The sequence below is a fragment of the Pristiophorus japonicus genome, chromosome 15 (genome assembly GCF_044704955.1).
Source record: "Pristiophorus japonicus isolate sPriJap1 chromosome 15, sPriJap1.hap1, whole genome shotgun sequence".
NCBI classification, from domain to species: domain Eukaryota; kingdom Metazoa; phylum Chordata; class Chondrichthyes; family Pristiophoridae; genus Pristiophorus; species Pristiophorus japonicus.
Window position 1 is genome coordinate 35,046,806 of NC_091991.1, and position 16,795 is coordinate 35,063,600.

Consider the following 16,795-nt stretch of genomic DNA (forward strand, 5'->3'; position numbering starts at 1 on the left):
ATGACAATGCCTGGGTGGGTACTGTGTCAGTCACATATAAATGTTTCCCTGCCTTTTTTTGGCAAAATCATGTGCTTATCCCATAAGAGACAATCTGACTGGATGGACATTTCATCTTTGCGTCAGTGAAACGACTTAATTTCATCTTGCATTTCCCCGGGAACGGCCGATCAGTTCCCATTTAGGACACAACTCTTTACTAATTATAGCACAGAATCCTGGCTGGTCCAGGTCCTGATCTGGCGAGCTGTGACAGGTGACCCCTCGCTCTCAAAAGCATTCATGACCAGTAGCAAGTCTGCGGCCTGTACCATTTCAACCCCAGTGGTGGGTAATGGTAGCCGGCTGAGAGCATCAGCAGTTTTTAGTGCCTGGTCTGTGGCGGATAACATAGTCATAAGCGGATAATGTTAGTGCCCATCTTTGGATGAGGAACGAAACATTGGTATTTATTTTTGCTCTCTGAAAACAGCGAAATGAGCAGCTTGTGGTCAGTTTCAAACCGAAGTCCAAATAGATATTGGTGTATTTTCTTAACCCCATATACACAACCTAACGCCTCTTTCTCGACCATACTATAGGCTTTCTCAGCCTTAGACAGACGTCTACACGTGTATGCAACTGGTTGGAGGTTGCCCGATACATTGGCTTGCTGTAACACACAGCCAACCCCATATGATGAGGCGTCACAGGCTAGCATTAAACATTTACATGGGTCATAGTGTACAAGTAACTTATTTGAATATAGCCTTTGAGAAGGCCAGGAACCTGCTGTGTCTGGAGATTTGCCCCAAACCCAGTGGTCACCCTTACGTAGCAACATGTGCAAAGGATCTAACAATGTGCTCAACCCAGGTAGAAAGTTACCGAAATAGTTGAGGAGTCCCAGGAACAAAGGCAGCTCCGCTACATTCTGTGGTCTGGGTACATTCTTGATGGCATCTGTCTTTGAGTCCGTGGGCCTAATGCCATCTGCTGCAAACTTTCTCCCCAAAAATTCGACTTCTGGCGCCAGGAAAACACACTAGGAGCATTTCAGCCTGAGTCCCACTCTGTCTAAGCGACTTAGAACCTCTTCCAGGTTGTGTAGATGTTCGATGGTGGCACGACCAGTTATCAGGATGTCGTCTTGAAACAAAACGGTGCGCGGAACAGATTTCAGCAAACTCTCCATGTTTCTCTGGAAAATGGCTGCAGCTGAGCGAATCCCGAAAACATAGAAACATAGAAAATAGGTGCAGGAGTAGGCCATTCAGCTCCTCACCACCATTCAATAAGATCATGGCTGATCATTCATTCAGTACCCCTTTCCTGCTTTCTCTCCATACCCCTTGATCCCCTTGACCGTAAGGGCCATATCTAACTCTCTCTTGAATATATCCAATGAACTGGCATCAACAACTCTCTGCGGCAGGGAATTCCACATGTCAACAACTCTCTGAGTGAAGATGTTTCTCACCTCAGTCCTAAATGGCCTACCCCTTATCCTAAGACTATATCCCCTGGTTCTGGACTTCCCCAACATCGAGAACATTTTTCCCGCATCTAACCTGTCCAGTCCCATCAGAATCTTATATGTTTCTATGAGATCCCCTCTCATCCTTCTAAACGCCAGTGAATAAAGGCCGAGTTGATCCAGTCTCTCCTCATATGGCAGCCCAGCCATCCCTGGAATCAGTCTGGTGAACCTTCGCTGCACTCCCTCAATAGCAAGAATGTCCTTCCTCAGATTAGGAGACCAAAACTGAGCACAATATTCCAGGTGAGGCCTCACTAAGGCCCTGTACAACTGCAGTAAGCCTTCCATGCTCCTATATTCAAATCCCCTAGCTATGAAGGCCAACATACCATTTGCCTTCTTCACTGCCTGCTGTACCTGCGTGCCCACTTTCAGTGACTGATGAACCATGACACCCAGGTCTCGTTGCACCTCCCCTTTTTCGAGTCTGCCGCCATTCAGATAATATTCTGTCTTCGTGTTTTTGCCCCCAAAGTGGATAACCTCACATTTATCCACATTATACTGCATCTGCCATGTATTTGCCCACTCACCTAATCTGTCCAAGTCACCCTGCAGCCTCTTAGCGTCCTCCTCACAGCTCACACCGCCACCCAGTTTAGTGTCATCCGCAAACTTGGAGATATTACACTCTATTCCTTCATCCAAATCATTAATGTATATGGTAAATAGCTGGGGTCCCAGCACTGAGCCCTGAGGCACCCCACTAGTAACTGCCTGCCATTCTGAAAAGGACCCGTTTATCCCGACTCTCTGCAACCAGTTCTCTATCCACGTCAGTACATTACCCCCAATACCATGCACTTTGATTTTGTTCACCAATCTCTTGTGCGGGACCTTGTCAAAAGCCTTTTGAAAGTCCAAATACACCACATTCACTGGTTCTCCCTTGTCCACTGTACTAGTTACATCCTCAAAAAATTCCAGAAGATTCGTCAAGCATGATTTCCCTTTCATAAATCCATGCTGACTCGGTCCGATCCTGTCACTGCTTTCCAAATGGGCTGCTATTTCATGCTTAATGATTGATTCCAACATTTTCCCTACTACTGATGTCAGGCTAACCGGTCTATAATTACCCGCTGGACAAGAAATGGGCAAATAGCCCAATCTCACCCGCGCGGATGTCCTTCTCCCGGGGATGCGGTAGATCTGTCAAGAGATATGACAGACGGAACAGCTGTTCTTTGGCACATGCACATTGCGCGCAAGGCCTCGCCGGGTCCGTACGTATTCCGTACGGTTTTCAGGGCCATTGTAAAATTCTATCATATTATGGTCACTCTTCCCTAAAGGCCCCTTTACTACAAGGTTATTAATTAACCCTTTCTCATTGCACAATACTAGATCTAAAATAGCCTGTTCTCTAGTTGGTTCCTCAACATATTGATCTAGAAAACCATCTTGTATACATTCCATGAATTTGTTTCATATTTTATTACTGCAAATTTGGTTTGCCGCTTCTATGTGTAGATTAAAGTCCCCCATGATTATTGTATTACCTGTTACATGCACCTCTAATTTCCTGATTTATACTGTGCCCTTCATTACCACTACTGTTTGGTGGCCTATAAACAACTCCCACCAATGTTTTCTGCCCCTTGCTGTTTCTTAGCTACACCCAAACTGAATCTACTTCTTGATTTTCTAAGCTAAGATCTTTTCTCTCTACTGTCTTTATCCCATCCTTTATTAGCAGAGCTACCCCTCCTCCTTTTCCATTTCGTCTTCTAAAAGTTATGTATCCTGGAATATTTAGTTCCTAACCTTGGTCATTTTGTAACCAAGTCTCCCTAATAGCTATTAGATCAAACCTATTAATTTCTATCTCCGCTATTAATTCATCTATTTTGTTGTGAATGCTTCACGCAGTTATAGTGCCTTTAGCTTTTTGCCATTTTTCCATGATGTCACCTTAGTCAGTAATGCCCTATTGCCTTTGTTATTCTCTCTGTCCCTTCCTGACCCGCTTTGCTTATGTTTATCCAAAACTCTGCTCTGCTCGATAGCCTCAACATTTCTCTCGTTGCTTTTAAAATTTACTCTTTCCTGAATCCCACTCCATCTTCATTCCTTTAAAGCCCTATCTATTGCCCTAATTATTCAATTCACCAGGACACTCCTTCTCACCTGGTTCACGTGGAGCCCATCCCAACGGAACAGCTCCCTCTTTCCCCAGTACTGGTGCCAGAGCCCCATGAAGCAAAACCCCTATCACCTCCCACACCACTCTTTGAGCCACAATTTAACTTTCTAATCTGCTTATCCCTATACCCATTGGCGCACGGCTCAGGTAACAATCCAGATATTATTACCTTTGAGGTTCTGCTTTTTAATTTGGACCCCAACTCCTGTTTGGGGGCCTATATTTTAGGCCTTTTATTCCTGAAAAGGTGTGGTGTCCTTATATTCGGCAAGTCTCAACAAATAAAGTTCCTGAAAGAACCAAAAACAAAAACTACACAGCAATAAAGTCTCAACACTGGTCACATGGCAAATTTGAACACTACAGTTTGGATCTTTGGCTCATTTTCGCCATGGCGATGTGCAAAAATGATTTTTTTGGGGTGCGCAAAGTGAGACGCACATGATTTACGCCCGGGCATAAAACCAATGGGTTTGCGGCGTGCTATAACTTCGCGCCCTCCACCATTTTTATGACATAAATCGCCATGCATCACTGTGTTAGCGCCCCGGGCGGAACTTTCGAGCATGTTGCCTGATTTAGAGTCTGCCTGAGAACCTGCCAAGAAAAAAGTCGGATCCAGGACGCACCCGGCGCTAACGGCGTCATCTTGAAAACGGAGGAGAAAGTCGGACTTGAGTGCTTAAAAGGATTGGGAGAAGAAGGCTGCATAACTGCTTACTTTTGATTGTGAAGTTTTATGTGAGTTTCTAGTTTGTTTTAAAGGACATTTAAAGAGATATGGGGGCCATGCTCTTTCGGGAGCCAGTAATCCTGGGAGCTACATTCATACGGCATCAAGCTTGAAGGCTTTTTGATGATCATTTTCAATGTAATCAGAGGTCCCAGATGAATGGGGAGGCCTTACCCCCTCCACAAGTTTACAGGGAACATTGCACATACCTGCAGCTCTCTGAGGCACAGTGCATTAGAAGGCTGCGCTTCCGAAAATACTGGTCACAGAGATATGCCAGCTCATACAGGCACACCTACAGCCTACCAGTGCCAACAGGACTGCACAGCCAGTCGAGGTGAAGGTGACTGTGGCACTTGCCTTCTATGCCTTCAGCTCCTTTCAAGCATCAGTGGGGGACATATGCTCCATCTCGCATCATGCTAAACATTGCTGCATTTGCCAGGTGACTACTGCACTATATGCACGCAGGATGGACTTCATAAACTTCCCACTGGCCAGGGAGATCCAAAATGGGAGGGCTGTAGGTTTGGAACAATTTGCTGGTTTTGCAAGGTTCAGGGTGCCCTGGACTGTACGCACATCGCCCTGCGAGCACCTTTGGCGAATCCAGAGGTTTACCGAAACTGAAAAGGAATCCATTCCATGAACGTACAGATCATCTGCGATCATACTCAGCGCATCATGGCAGTCAATGTCCAATATCCAGGGAGCATCCATAATGCTTTCATCTTGCGTGAGAGCAGTATCTCACACATGTTCCAGCGTCAACCACAAGGCCCGAGGTGGATGCTCAGGGACAAAGGTTATGGCTTCGCCACCTGGCTCATTACCCCCCTCCGGAACAGAAGCCAAGCATCGCTATAATGAGAGCCATGCAGCCACATGTAACATCGTCAAACAGGCAATTGGAGTGCTCAAGCATCGCTTCTGATGCCTGGACCACTCTGGAGGCTGCCTACAATACCCCCCTCAGCAGGTCGTTGAGTTCATTGTGGTGTGCTGCATGCTACACAACTTAGCCATCATGAGGGGCTAGGAATTGCCAATGGGGATTGCAGAACCACCTCAGGAGAGGGGGGGTGGGGGGCGGGGAGGAGGAGGAAGACATGGAAGAGGATCCTGGCGAGGAACCCATGCCACCACCAACAGCACCACCACAGGGAACGGCTTCTGGAGCTTTCGCCGCTGCAAAAGCCTCACGTCAGCAGCTCATGACTGAATGCTTTGCTTGAAGATGAATGGCATGTTTGACCGTTGCCTGGTCACTCTATCCCACCATGTTGACTATTCCCCCTCTTATTCTGCAAATGAGACAATACACAGGAATGGTTAAGGTGAACAAATTTATTAAATATTGTAAACTTTTATCAACTTATTTGTGAAAGTTTAATGAAAAATTAAACATTGTAAACTTTTTCAACTTAATTGTGAAACTTTAATAAAATAACGTAACTTAGCTGCATCAAGCAGTGTGATCATTCAACAACATTAACAACATAATCCAGAAAATAATAATCCAACATAAAACATAGGATGCATCCAGCATCAACAACATAATGCAGCAACCTCTGCCCCACTATTTTTTACCACCGGCTTTTGACCCCCTACCCCTTGCCACCCTCACTTGCCTGCAGCTCCTAACCCAAGTGGTACCAAGATGGCGTGCAGCAACATTGTCAGAGTGCTGCTGTGTCGGGGGGAGAGACAATGGAGACACCGCCTGTGGACACACTGGACCAGCTTGTGTCGTGGAAGGCCCGGCTTCTGACTGACGAGCCTCTTCATCAGCGTCACCAGTCACAGGTAGTTTTGGTTTGGGTGTGACAGTGGGCAACGCAGAGAGTATAGCGGGAGGGTTTATGGACTCCATGAGCCTCGTGTGGGCTTTGATGGCCTCGCAGTTTTCACGGCTTGCACCAACAATCTGCGACCCTATCTCCGTAATGGTTGCTGTGAGACTCTCGATGCTCGTGCGAATCGTACCCAAGACATCAAGAAGCTGACGACTGACCTGGATGCTCTCCCTGGACATTCCCACCATGTCCAGTTCCACGTCTGCCTGTCTGTCAGCAGACCGACTTTGCCGACTCGCCCTCCGGACAGATGGCATTTGGGATTCGACAATAGAACTGCGTTGCTGCACGCCATCAGTCCCAGGCAGCTCGGAGTTGTCAAAACCCGAGAAAATCACGTCGTCGTCCTCAAACGAGGTGAGTGTCGGTGGTAAAACAGGGGTGGATTGCAGCTGCGCCGGAGACGACTGATCGGTATCCTCCTCCTCTTCTTCTTCCTCCTCTTCCTCCTCCTCCTCCATACAATGGCCTGACATGGAGTGTTGCCTTGAGGGATGCTGTACCTGTGGCTGGTCATCTGGAAGTAGAATGCATAAGACAAGTGGTTAGCAGCAGGGAAAGGGACAGGGTGACATGAGGAAGTTCGCACAGCACAGGCTTATTTGAAGGACCGCCGCATGCGCTATTACATCTAGTCCAGAGACACTGTATGACATTGCCCCAACCCAGCCCAGGGACTTACCCTCAGTTTCCAAACTGGGCTCAGCGGCCCCAGTGGTAGTTGCCCGACCAGTGACAGTTGCCCGACCAGTGACGCCGATGAGGCCTGCCACTCGTTCTTCAATATCAGTGAGTGGCAGTGCCTGAGGCGGACCACGGCCTGTCCGCACCTGCTCACGGCGATTACGTGACTTCTTGGCCTGCAAAGATGAAAATGGGAATGGTTACAAGATGGTCCTCCTGCATCTGTTTGCACCAGACAAACATTTTCAGGGTGATCAATACGCAGTAGGTGGGCAATTACCCCAACTTTTCGCCAGCTCATTGATTTGAATGAGGAGGTGAAATGTGCACCATGCCTATGAGCAGTCAAAACTTGACAGATTGCAAATTTGTGATTCAGTGCGTGCGTAATCCTGGACAAGGAGGACCACTTTCCATACCTCGGGAGCCTAGTATCAGCAAGGACAGACATCGACGACGAGGTTCAACACCGCCTCCAGTGCAGCCTTCGGCCGCCTGAGGAAGAGAGTGTTTGAAGATCAGGCCCTCAAATCTGGCACCAAGCTTATGGTCTACAGGACTGTAGTGATACCCGCCCTCCTGCGTGGCTCAGAGACGTGGACCATATACAGTAGACACCTCGAATTGCTGGAGAAATACCACCAACGATGTCTCTGCAAGATCCTGCAAAACCCATGCAAGGTCAGACGCGCCAACGTTGGTGTCCTCGATCAGGCCAACATCCCCAGCATCGAAGCACTGACCACACTCGACCAGCTCCATTGGGCGGGCCACATTATTCACATGCCTGACACAAGACTCCCAAAGCAACCGCTCTACTCGGAACTTCTACACGGCAAGCGAGCCCCAAATGGGCAGAGGAAACTTTTCAAGAACACCCTCAAAGCCTCCTTGATAAAATGCAACACCCCCACTGACACCTGGGAGTCCTTGGCCAAAGGCCACCCTAAGTGAAGGAAGATCATCCGTGAGAGCGCTGAGCACCTCAAGTCTCGATGCCGAGAGCATGCAGAAAGCAAGCGCAAGCAACTGAAGTAGCGTGCGGCAAACCAGACTCCCCATCCATCCTTTCCTTCAATGACTGTCTGTTCCACCTATAACAGAGACTGTAATTCCCGTTTGGACTTTCAGTCACCTAAGAACTCACTTCAGAGTGGAAGCAAGTCTTCCTCGATTTCGAGGGACTGCCTATAATGAATCCCGAACTTGCAGTCAATTTCAAAGGCAAATTCAGGGCCTATGTGTTCCAAGTCCTGGAGTGGGGTTTGAACCTACAGCTTTTTGATTCAAGTGTCTACAGTGCTACCACTAAGCCAAGTTGTAAATCGTGCTCTGATGAATTTGTTTTTAAAATGCCAATTGCCATTTTAATCTGTAGTGCAAAAACATCCTGATCCATTCATAATCTTGATCTCAAGTTTAGGATAGGAACATAACATTTATGGGGCTATATTTGTCTTTAAAGACGTCAGTAATAAATATTATTTAAATCTGATGCTCTCTCCACATTCAGCCCAGTATAACTGGCTCATCCACTGTATACGGTGCAATGGCAAGTTAAACTATAATTTAGATGTGAATTGTGTAATCTGTGTTATCAATCACCTTTGAGACATTGTCAAATTCAAACTAGTCATTTAAAATAGCCATTCGACCAGAAGTACAGCCAGATGGTGTGTGTGTGTATATTTAGGTATTGGGGTTAAAATTCCAGCCTCACTGTGTCCGTACGAAGTGCGCACGGACCCGGCAAGGCCTCATAAAAGCCGGTTTCCAGGGTGCGATGTGCATGTGCCGAAAACCAGCTTTTCCGATCTGTCAAGATTTCTCTTGACAGATCCTCCATATACCCAGGAGAAGGTCAGTCGCGCGGGTGAGATTGGGCTACTTCCCCAACTCATGCCCAGCGAATGTCCTTCAAACTCTTACGCCTGGTAAAAGCAGGCACATAGCCTACTTTTACAAGCGCAAGAGTTTTAAAATATAAAAATTAAATTTAAATATATAATTTTATAGTAAAATCCCTGTCCATTAAGGTAAGTTTATTTAAAACCATGTTAAAACTCATTAAAAAAAATTCCCTCAAATATTTTTTTTTCTAAAACATTTAATTAACTTAAATTTCAATTAATATTAAATATGTGAGGTGTTTTTTTTTTTAATTTCTTATGTTGTGTTTCTTGTTTTAGGGGGTTATTTTCATTGATAGTAATGGGAACTTGTAAAAACGGAGTTTGCAGTATTATCAATGAGAATACTGTAGTGATTGGTGGTCCAGCCCCACGTGAATCATTTTCCTACGTACAGCGAACCCATCTCCATGTAAAGTGCGCATGGAATTAAGACCTCCGACCGGGATCGAAGGCGTCTCCGGGACCACCACGTATTTTCGTTAAAAAATTTCAGGTTGGAGGCGTTCGCCCGAAGGAAGCCTCCCACCGGAATTTTAGGCCCATTATTTGCGACAGTAACGTACTTAGCGTTGACTCCCTGCTGGGGCTCCTTACATAATCCTGGAAAGCTATAATCATACTGATCTACAGAGGCATGGTTTCTGCAGGATTATAGGGTGTGTTTTTCTTTAGAACAAGGGACTGAAAACTGGATTTTCCTTTTTTTTCCCCCACAGTTACTGTCTGATGTCTGAAATCCCTTCCAAAATATCTGGGGGTTTCTACCACCTGTTTAAACAATTGGAATTGGGTCTGCAAACCTTTGGCAGAGTTGCTGCGTTAATGCTCAATAACAACCAAGTTGTGTTGCTCGTTTCAGGCATTTTTGCAAAACAACAACGTGTGTTGGTAGACGAATAAACACTGCGGCAGTGCAGTAACACAATAATGAAATACAAGAGGATTTGGAAGCTGCGCTCCGTCGGGATTATTCCTTGTACCTGCAATAAATCACCTGTCAATGAAAAGCCAGCGTCGGGCCTGGAGGCTGGCACGGCCGCGGGACCACCCCCCGCCAGATTGTCTGGGCGCCTTATTAAAACCTGGTTGTTTAAAATCAAAGAGCAGAGATCTCACCTTGAGGAGCACGGGCATTTTGCCTGCTGCCGCTGCCCGGGATGTGTCTGTGCTTTGATGGCTCTGTCCCACCGATCTCACTACTTTCTGTGTTTGCTTCTCTCGCCGTTTCCTTGGGGAATGAGCAGGGTCCTTCGACACGCGCAGGCGCACTGAGAGCGGGCCCCACTTTCAACCAATCAACGACCGGCTGTCCAAGAGCCTGGCTTTTAAAGGGACCGCTGCCGCCGCCACCACAAGACTCATTAAACTGGCCGAATTTTGCTCTCAGCAGCGAATGTTACACTTGCGCTTGCCCACAGACTTTCTCGGGGAGGGGAGGGTTTGCACTGGGATTCATACATCATCATCATCATCATAGGCATCGCTTCCACTCCTAAAGTAAGTCTTTTGGTGGCTGAACAGTCCAATACGAGAGTCACAAACTCTGTCACAGGTGGGGCAGACATTCGTCGGGGGAAGGGGGGGGGGTGGGACTGATTTGTCGCACACTCCTTCCGCTGCCTGCGCCTGACCTCTTCACGCTCGCGGCATTGAGATTCAAAGAGCTCAACGGGCTCCCGGATGCACTTTCTCCACCTCGGGCGGTCTTCGGCCAGGGACTCCCAGGTGTCAGTGGTGATGTCGCACTTTACCAGGGAGGCTTTGAGGGTGTCCTTGTAACATTTCCACTGCTCACCTTTAGCTCGTTTGCCATGAAGGAGCTCCGCATAGAGCAATTGCTTAGGGAGTCTTGTGTCTGGCATGCAAACTATGTGGCCTGCCCAGTGATGTTGATCAAGTGTAGTCAATGCTTCAATGCTGGGGATGTTAGCCTGGGTGAGGACACTGATGTTGGTGCGCTTGTCCTCCCAGGAAATTTGCAGGATCTTGCGGAGGCATCATTGGTGATATATCTCCAGCGACTTGAGGTGTCTTCTGTACAACATCCATGCCTCTGAGCCATACAGGAGGGCGGGTATTACAACAGCCCTGTAGACCATGAGCTTGGTGGTAGATTTAAGGGCCTGGTCTTTGAACATTCTTTTCCTTAGGCGGCCAAAGGTGATGTTGAATCTCCGCATCAATGTCTGCCTTTGTTGATAAGAGGCTCCCGAGGTGTGGGAAGTGGTCCACGTTATCGAGGGCCGTGCCGTGAATCTTGATGACTGGGGGGGGGGAGCAGTGCTGTGCAGCGAGGACAGGCTGGTGGAGGACCTTTGTCTTATGGACGTTAAGGGCAAGGCCCATGCTTTCATATGCCTCGGTAAACACATCGACTATATCCTGGAGTTCAGCCTCAGAATATGCGCAGACGCAGGCATCGTCCACGTACTGCAGCTCAACGACAGAGGTTGGGGTGATCTTGGACCTCGCCTGGAGGCGTCATAGATTAAACAGCTTCCCACTGGTTCTGTAGTTTAGTTCCACTCCAGCGGGGAGCTTGTTGATTGTGAGGTGGAGCATGGCAGCGAGGAAGATTGAGAAGAGAGTTGCAGCGATGACGCAGCCCTGTTTGATCCCGGTCTGGACGTGGATTGGGTCTGTAATGGAACCGCTGGTTAGGATCACAGCCTGCATGTCGTTGTGGAGCAGGCGAAGGATGTTGACAAACTTCTGGGGGCATCAAGAACGAAGGAGATGCTCCATAAGCCCTCATGGTTGACAGTGTCAAAGGTCTTTGTAAGATCGAAAAAGGCCATGTATAAGGGCTGGCGCTGCTCCCTCCATTTTCCTGCAGCTGTCGCGCTGCAAAGATCATGTCCGTTGTGCCTCATAGGGGACAAAATCCGCACTGTGCTTCCGGGAGGAGCTCCTCGGCCAAAGGTAGAAGACGGTTGAGAACTCTAGCGACAACCTTCCCAGTGGCTGACAGCAGGGAGATTTCCCTGTAGTAGCCAGTCGGACTTGTCCCCTTTTTAAAGATGGTCACGCTCACTGCATCTCTGAGATCTTTCGGCATGCTCTCCTCCCTCTAAATGAGAGAGATGAGGTCATGTATCTGCGCCAACAGCGCCTCTCCACCATACTTTAGCGCCTCAGCAGGAATTCCATCAGCACCTGTAGCCTTGTTATTCTTGAGCTGTTTTATGGCTTTGCCTACCTCGTGCAGCGTTGGGGTTTTACTGAGGTGGTGGCGGGTCGCATGCTGCAGGATGGAGCAGAGAACATTCGAGTCAAAGGTCAGTCTCAATTGAGGAGATCTTCAAGGTGCTCCTTCGAGCGGGCCCCGACAGCCTCGGTGTCCTTGATGAGTGTTTCCCTATTCTTGGCCAGGAGTGGGGTGGGGCCTTGGGAGTTTGGATCATAGATGGCCTTGACTGCAATGAAGAATCCTCGCATATCATGACTGTCGGCCAGTTGTTGCATCTCCTATGCTTTCTCCATCCACCACCTGTTCTTTAGGTCCCGGGTTTTTTGTTGGATCTCAGCCTTGAGCCGTCTGTAACGTTGCTTGCAGCTCCCGAGTTGGGTTGTTGCTTGAGGCTCTGAAATGCTCTGCGCTTACGATCCATTAGTTCTTGAATCTCCTGATCATTTTCATCAAACCAATCCTGGTGTTTTCTGGTTGAGTATCCAAGTGTCTCTTCATAGGCACTGGTTATGGAGACCTGGAGGGCAGACCAAGCGCTGTGGGCATTCAGCATCTCATGGTCATCAAGGCACGCCAGATTAGTTGTGAGACGCTGGCTGCATAGGGCTCTCTTAGCTGGGTCTTTAAGTGCCCCGGCATTAACTTTTTTACGGCACTGCTTCTGCTGTCCCCTCTGCTTTGGGGCTATGTTTATATCGATGATGGATCGGATTAGGCGATGGCCTGTCCAGCAGTCATCAGCTCCTGTCATGGCGCAGGTGATGCGCACATCCTTGCGATCCCTGGCTCGGACGATGACATAGTCGAGCAGATGCCAGTGTTTGGAGCGAGGGTGTTACCACAATGCCTTGTATTTGTCCCTTTGGGGAACAGGGTGTTGGTGATGAGGAGTTCGTGTTCTAGACATTTTGTCAGGAGTAGGCTACCGCTGGAGTTAGTTTTGCCTACCCCTCTCTGCCAATCACGTCTCCGCAGAGGGCTGTGTCATTGCCGACCCTCACATTAAAGTCACCTATGAGGATCAATTTGTCGCCTGTGGGGACGCGGGACAGGGATGTCTCAAGGTTGGAATAAAAACCTTCTTTAGCCTCATCCGTTGCATTGAGTGATGGGTTGTATGCACTGATGACTGTGGAGCATTGATTCCGGGATAGGGTGAGGTGAAGAGTTCATTTTTGATGGCGAAGCCGAGTCCATGAAGGTGGCACTTTTCCTCTGGTTTTCCTTTCCAGAAAAAGGTGTAACCTCCACCATGTTCCTTGAGCTGGCCTTCCCCTGCCCGCTGGGTCTCGCTTAGGGCGGCGATGTCAATGTCAAAATGCCTAAGTTCCCGGGCAACTATGGCGGTGCGGCGTTCGGCCTGTTGCTATTGGAATTGTCCATGAGGGTCCCGACATTCCAGGTCCCGAACTTCATATTAGCGAAGTGAAAGGTGCCTGTGCGCGAGTTCTTTTACCGTGGGGCAGCTGCTGCACACCGGCAACCACACGGGCTTAGCTGAGCACGGTCTTGGTCCAGTGGCAAGGGGGTCCAAGACGACTGGAGATCGGCACTGCTGTATAAGCCTAATTGCCTACAGCGAGGTGTTGGCCGCAAGCTCGGCGCCGAGTAGCGCCACTGATGGTAGGTGGCCCGAGGCTTGTTGGGGGGCAGGCATTAGGAGGGTCAGTTGTCCAGTGGGGTTCCGAGGGATGTTTTGGAAAGTTTCTTCCAAGGTTAAGAATTTCCCCAAAGGCTTCCAAGTTGTTTTAAAAGTTTAAGAGTTTAAAAGTTTTTTTGGAATTATTTATTTTTGATTGAAGGTTTAATAAATAGATAAAATTGATTTAAAAAGTCTAAAATGTAAATCAAGTTGTTTAAAAAGTTAGAAAAAAAGAAAAAGTTCTCCAAGTTGATTAAAAATGTAAAAGTTTTCCCGAATTGTTTAAAAAGTTTAAAAGTTGATTAAAAGTTTTTTTTTTAAAAGTGAGTCCCTTCGGCCGGTTCAGCGCCGGCCCCGGAGTCCCTTCGGCCGGTTCAGCGCCGGCCCCGGAAAAACTTCGGCCGGTTCAGCGTCGGCCCCGGAGTCCCTTCGGCCGGTTCAGTGCCGGCCCCGGAGTCCCTTCGGCCGGTTCAGCGTCGGCCCCGGAGTCCCTTCGGCCGGTTCAGCGTCGGCCCCGGAGTCCCTTCGGCCGGTTCAGCGTCGGCCCCGGAGTCCCTTCGGCCAGTTCAGCGTTGGCCCCGGAGTCCCTTCGGCCGGTTCAGCGTCGGCCCTAGGGTCCCTTCGGCCGGTTCAGCGTCGGCCCCGGAGTCCCTTCGGCCGGTTCAGCGTCGGCCCCGGAGTCCCTTCGGCCAGTTCAGCGCCGGCCCCGGAATCCCTTCGGCCGGTTCAGCGTCGGCCCCGGAGTCCCTTCGGCCGTTTCAGCGCCGGCCCCGGAAAAACTTCGGCCGGTTCAGCGTCGGCCCCGGAGTCCCTTCGGCAGGTTCAGCGCCGGCCCCGGGGTCCCTTCGGCCGGTTCAGCGCAGGCCCCGGAGTCCCTTCGGCCGGTTCAGCGTCGGCCCCGGAATCCCTTCGGTCGGTTCAGCGCAGGCCCCGGAGTCCCTTCGGCCAGTTCAGCGTTGGCCCCGGAGTCCCTTCGGCCGGTTCAGCGTCGGCCCTAGGGTCCCTTCGGCCGGTTCAGCGCCGGCCCCGGAGTCCCTTCGGCCGGTTCAGCGCTGGCCCCGGAGTCCCTTCGACCGATTGAATGCCGACCTCGGAGTCCCTTCAACTGGTTCGATGCCGACCCCGGGCAGAATGTTTCATAGTCGCCGCAGGAGGTCCAGCCGGGAGGCCCAAGATGCGAGACTGCAGGACACAAGGGCTGGAATCACCACCACACCCGCTCTCTCCCTTGCTCCCGGGCTGGGTCTGTCCACTCTTGGGCTGGGTCTGCCCGCTCCCGGGTAGGGTCTATCCTCCTCGATAGAAGCGGGCCGGTGCAGGGTCCTTTCGGCCTGAGAAAGAAGTAGGCTGGTGCAGGGTCCTTTCAGCCTGAGAAAGAAGCGGGCTGGTGCAGGGTCCTTTCGGCCCGAGAAAGAAGCGGGCCAGTGCGGTGTCATTTTGGCCCGGGATAATCCGGTGGCGGACCAACAGGACCAGCAGCAGCGTTCAGTACTGGTAGAACCTGGGACTCCTACATTACAATAGGGACTACACTCCAAAAGTACTTCATTGGCTGTAAAGCACTTTGAGATGTCCAGTGGTTGTGAAAAGTGCTATATAAATGCAAGACTTTCTTTCTTTAACTTGCTGTAAATTAGGGAGCCAAAAAGGTACAGGGGATTGGTGACCTGTGTGAATAGGGCAAGCAATTGTGTATCTCTTAACCAATCAGATTGAAGAATTATTAATGAACCAGAAAGTGTCAGTTTGTCAGATCATATACAGAATGCATAATAAAGAGTAGGAAGTAACGACTGTCTAGCCTTCCCTTAAATGCATCTATACTATTTACTTCAAACACTCTGTGTGGTAGCAAGTTCCACATGCTCACCGCTCTTTGGGTAAAGAAGTTTCTTCTGAATCCCTAGTGGATTTCTTGGTGACTATCTTATATTGATGCTCTTCCCCACAAATGGAAACATTCTCTCTGTATCCACTCTATCAAAATCTTTCATAATTTTAAAGACCTTTATTAGGTCACCCCTCAGCCCTCTTTTTTCAAGAGAAAAGCAACACAGCGTGTTCATCCTTTCCTGATATGTATACCCTCGCATTTCTGGTATCATCCTTATAAATCTTCTCTGCACCCTCCAGTGCCTCTATATCCTTTTTATAATATGGTGACCAGAACTGTACACAGTATTCTAAATGTGGTCTAACCAAGGTTCGATACAAGTTTAGCATAACTTTCAATTCTATGCCTCTAGAAATAAACCCTAGTGCTTGATTTTGCATTTTTATGGCCTTGCTAACCTGCCTCGCAACTTTTAGTGATCTGTGTATTTGTACTCCAAGATCCCATTGTTCCTCTACTACCCCATCTAGACTCGCACCTTCCAAGTAATAAGTGACCTTATTCTTCCTACCAAAATATAATACCTCACATTTATGTGTGTTGAACATAATTTGCCAATTATATTCCTATTCTGCAAGTTTACTAATGTCCTCCTTTAATTTGTTGCAGTCCTCCTCAGTATTGATTATCTACCCCAATTTGGTGTTATCCGCAAATTTAGAAATTGTGTTTTTGATTCCAAAGTCTAAATCATTAACATAAATTGTGAACAACAGTAGTCCCAGTACTGATCCTTGTGGAAAACCACTACCCACGTGACAGGGATTGTGGATGCATTGGTTGTAATTTACCAAAATTCCCTGGATTCTGGGGAGGTCCCAGCAGATTGGAAACCTGCAAATGCAACGCCCCTATTTAAAAAAGGAGGCAGACAAAAAACAGGAAACTATAGACCAGTTCGCCTAACATTTGTGGTTGGGAAAATGGTAGAGTCCATTATTAAAGAAGCAGTAGCAGGATATTTGGAAAAGCAAAATTCGGTCAGGCAGCGTCAGCATAGATTTATGAAGGGGAAGTCATGTTTGACAAATTTGCTGGAATTCTTTGAGGGTGTAACGAACAGGGTGGATAAAGGGGAACCAGTGGATGTGGTGTATTTGGACTTCTAGAAGGCATTTGACAAAGTGGCACATAAAATGTTACTGCACAAGATAAACGTTCATGGGGTTAGGGGCAATATATTAGCATGGATAGAGGATTGGCTAACTAACAGAGAAC

At 48.5% G+C, this 16,795-nt stretch overlaps 1 protein-coding gene across 1 annotated transcript in view; it reads right to left on the reverse strand.

Annotated features, from left to right (window-relative positions):
* Window positions 1-10,228, reverse strand: part of mdm1 (Mdm1 nuclear protein) — a 73,601-nt gene extending 63,373 nt beyond the window's left edge. The window contains exon 1 of the mRNA XM_070900299.1: window positions 9,968-10,228. Coding sequence (XP_070756400.1) covers window positions 9,968-9,985 — 18 coding nt within the window. The 5' untranslated portion in view covers window positions 9,986-10,228. The remainder of the gene's footprint in view (window positions 1-9,967) is intronic.
* Window positions 10,229-16,795: the final 6,567 nt, after the last annotated feature.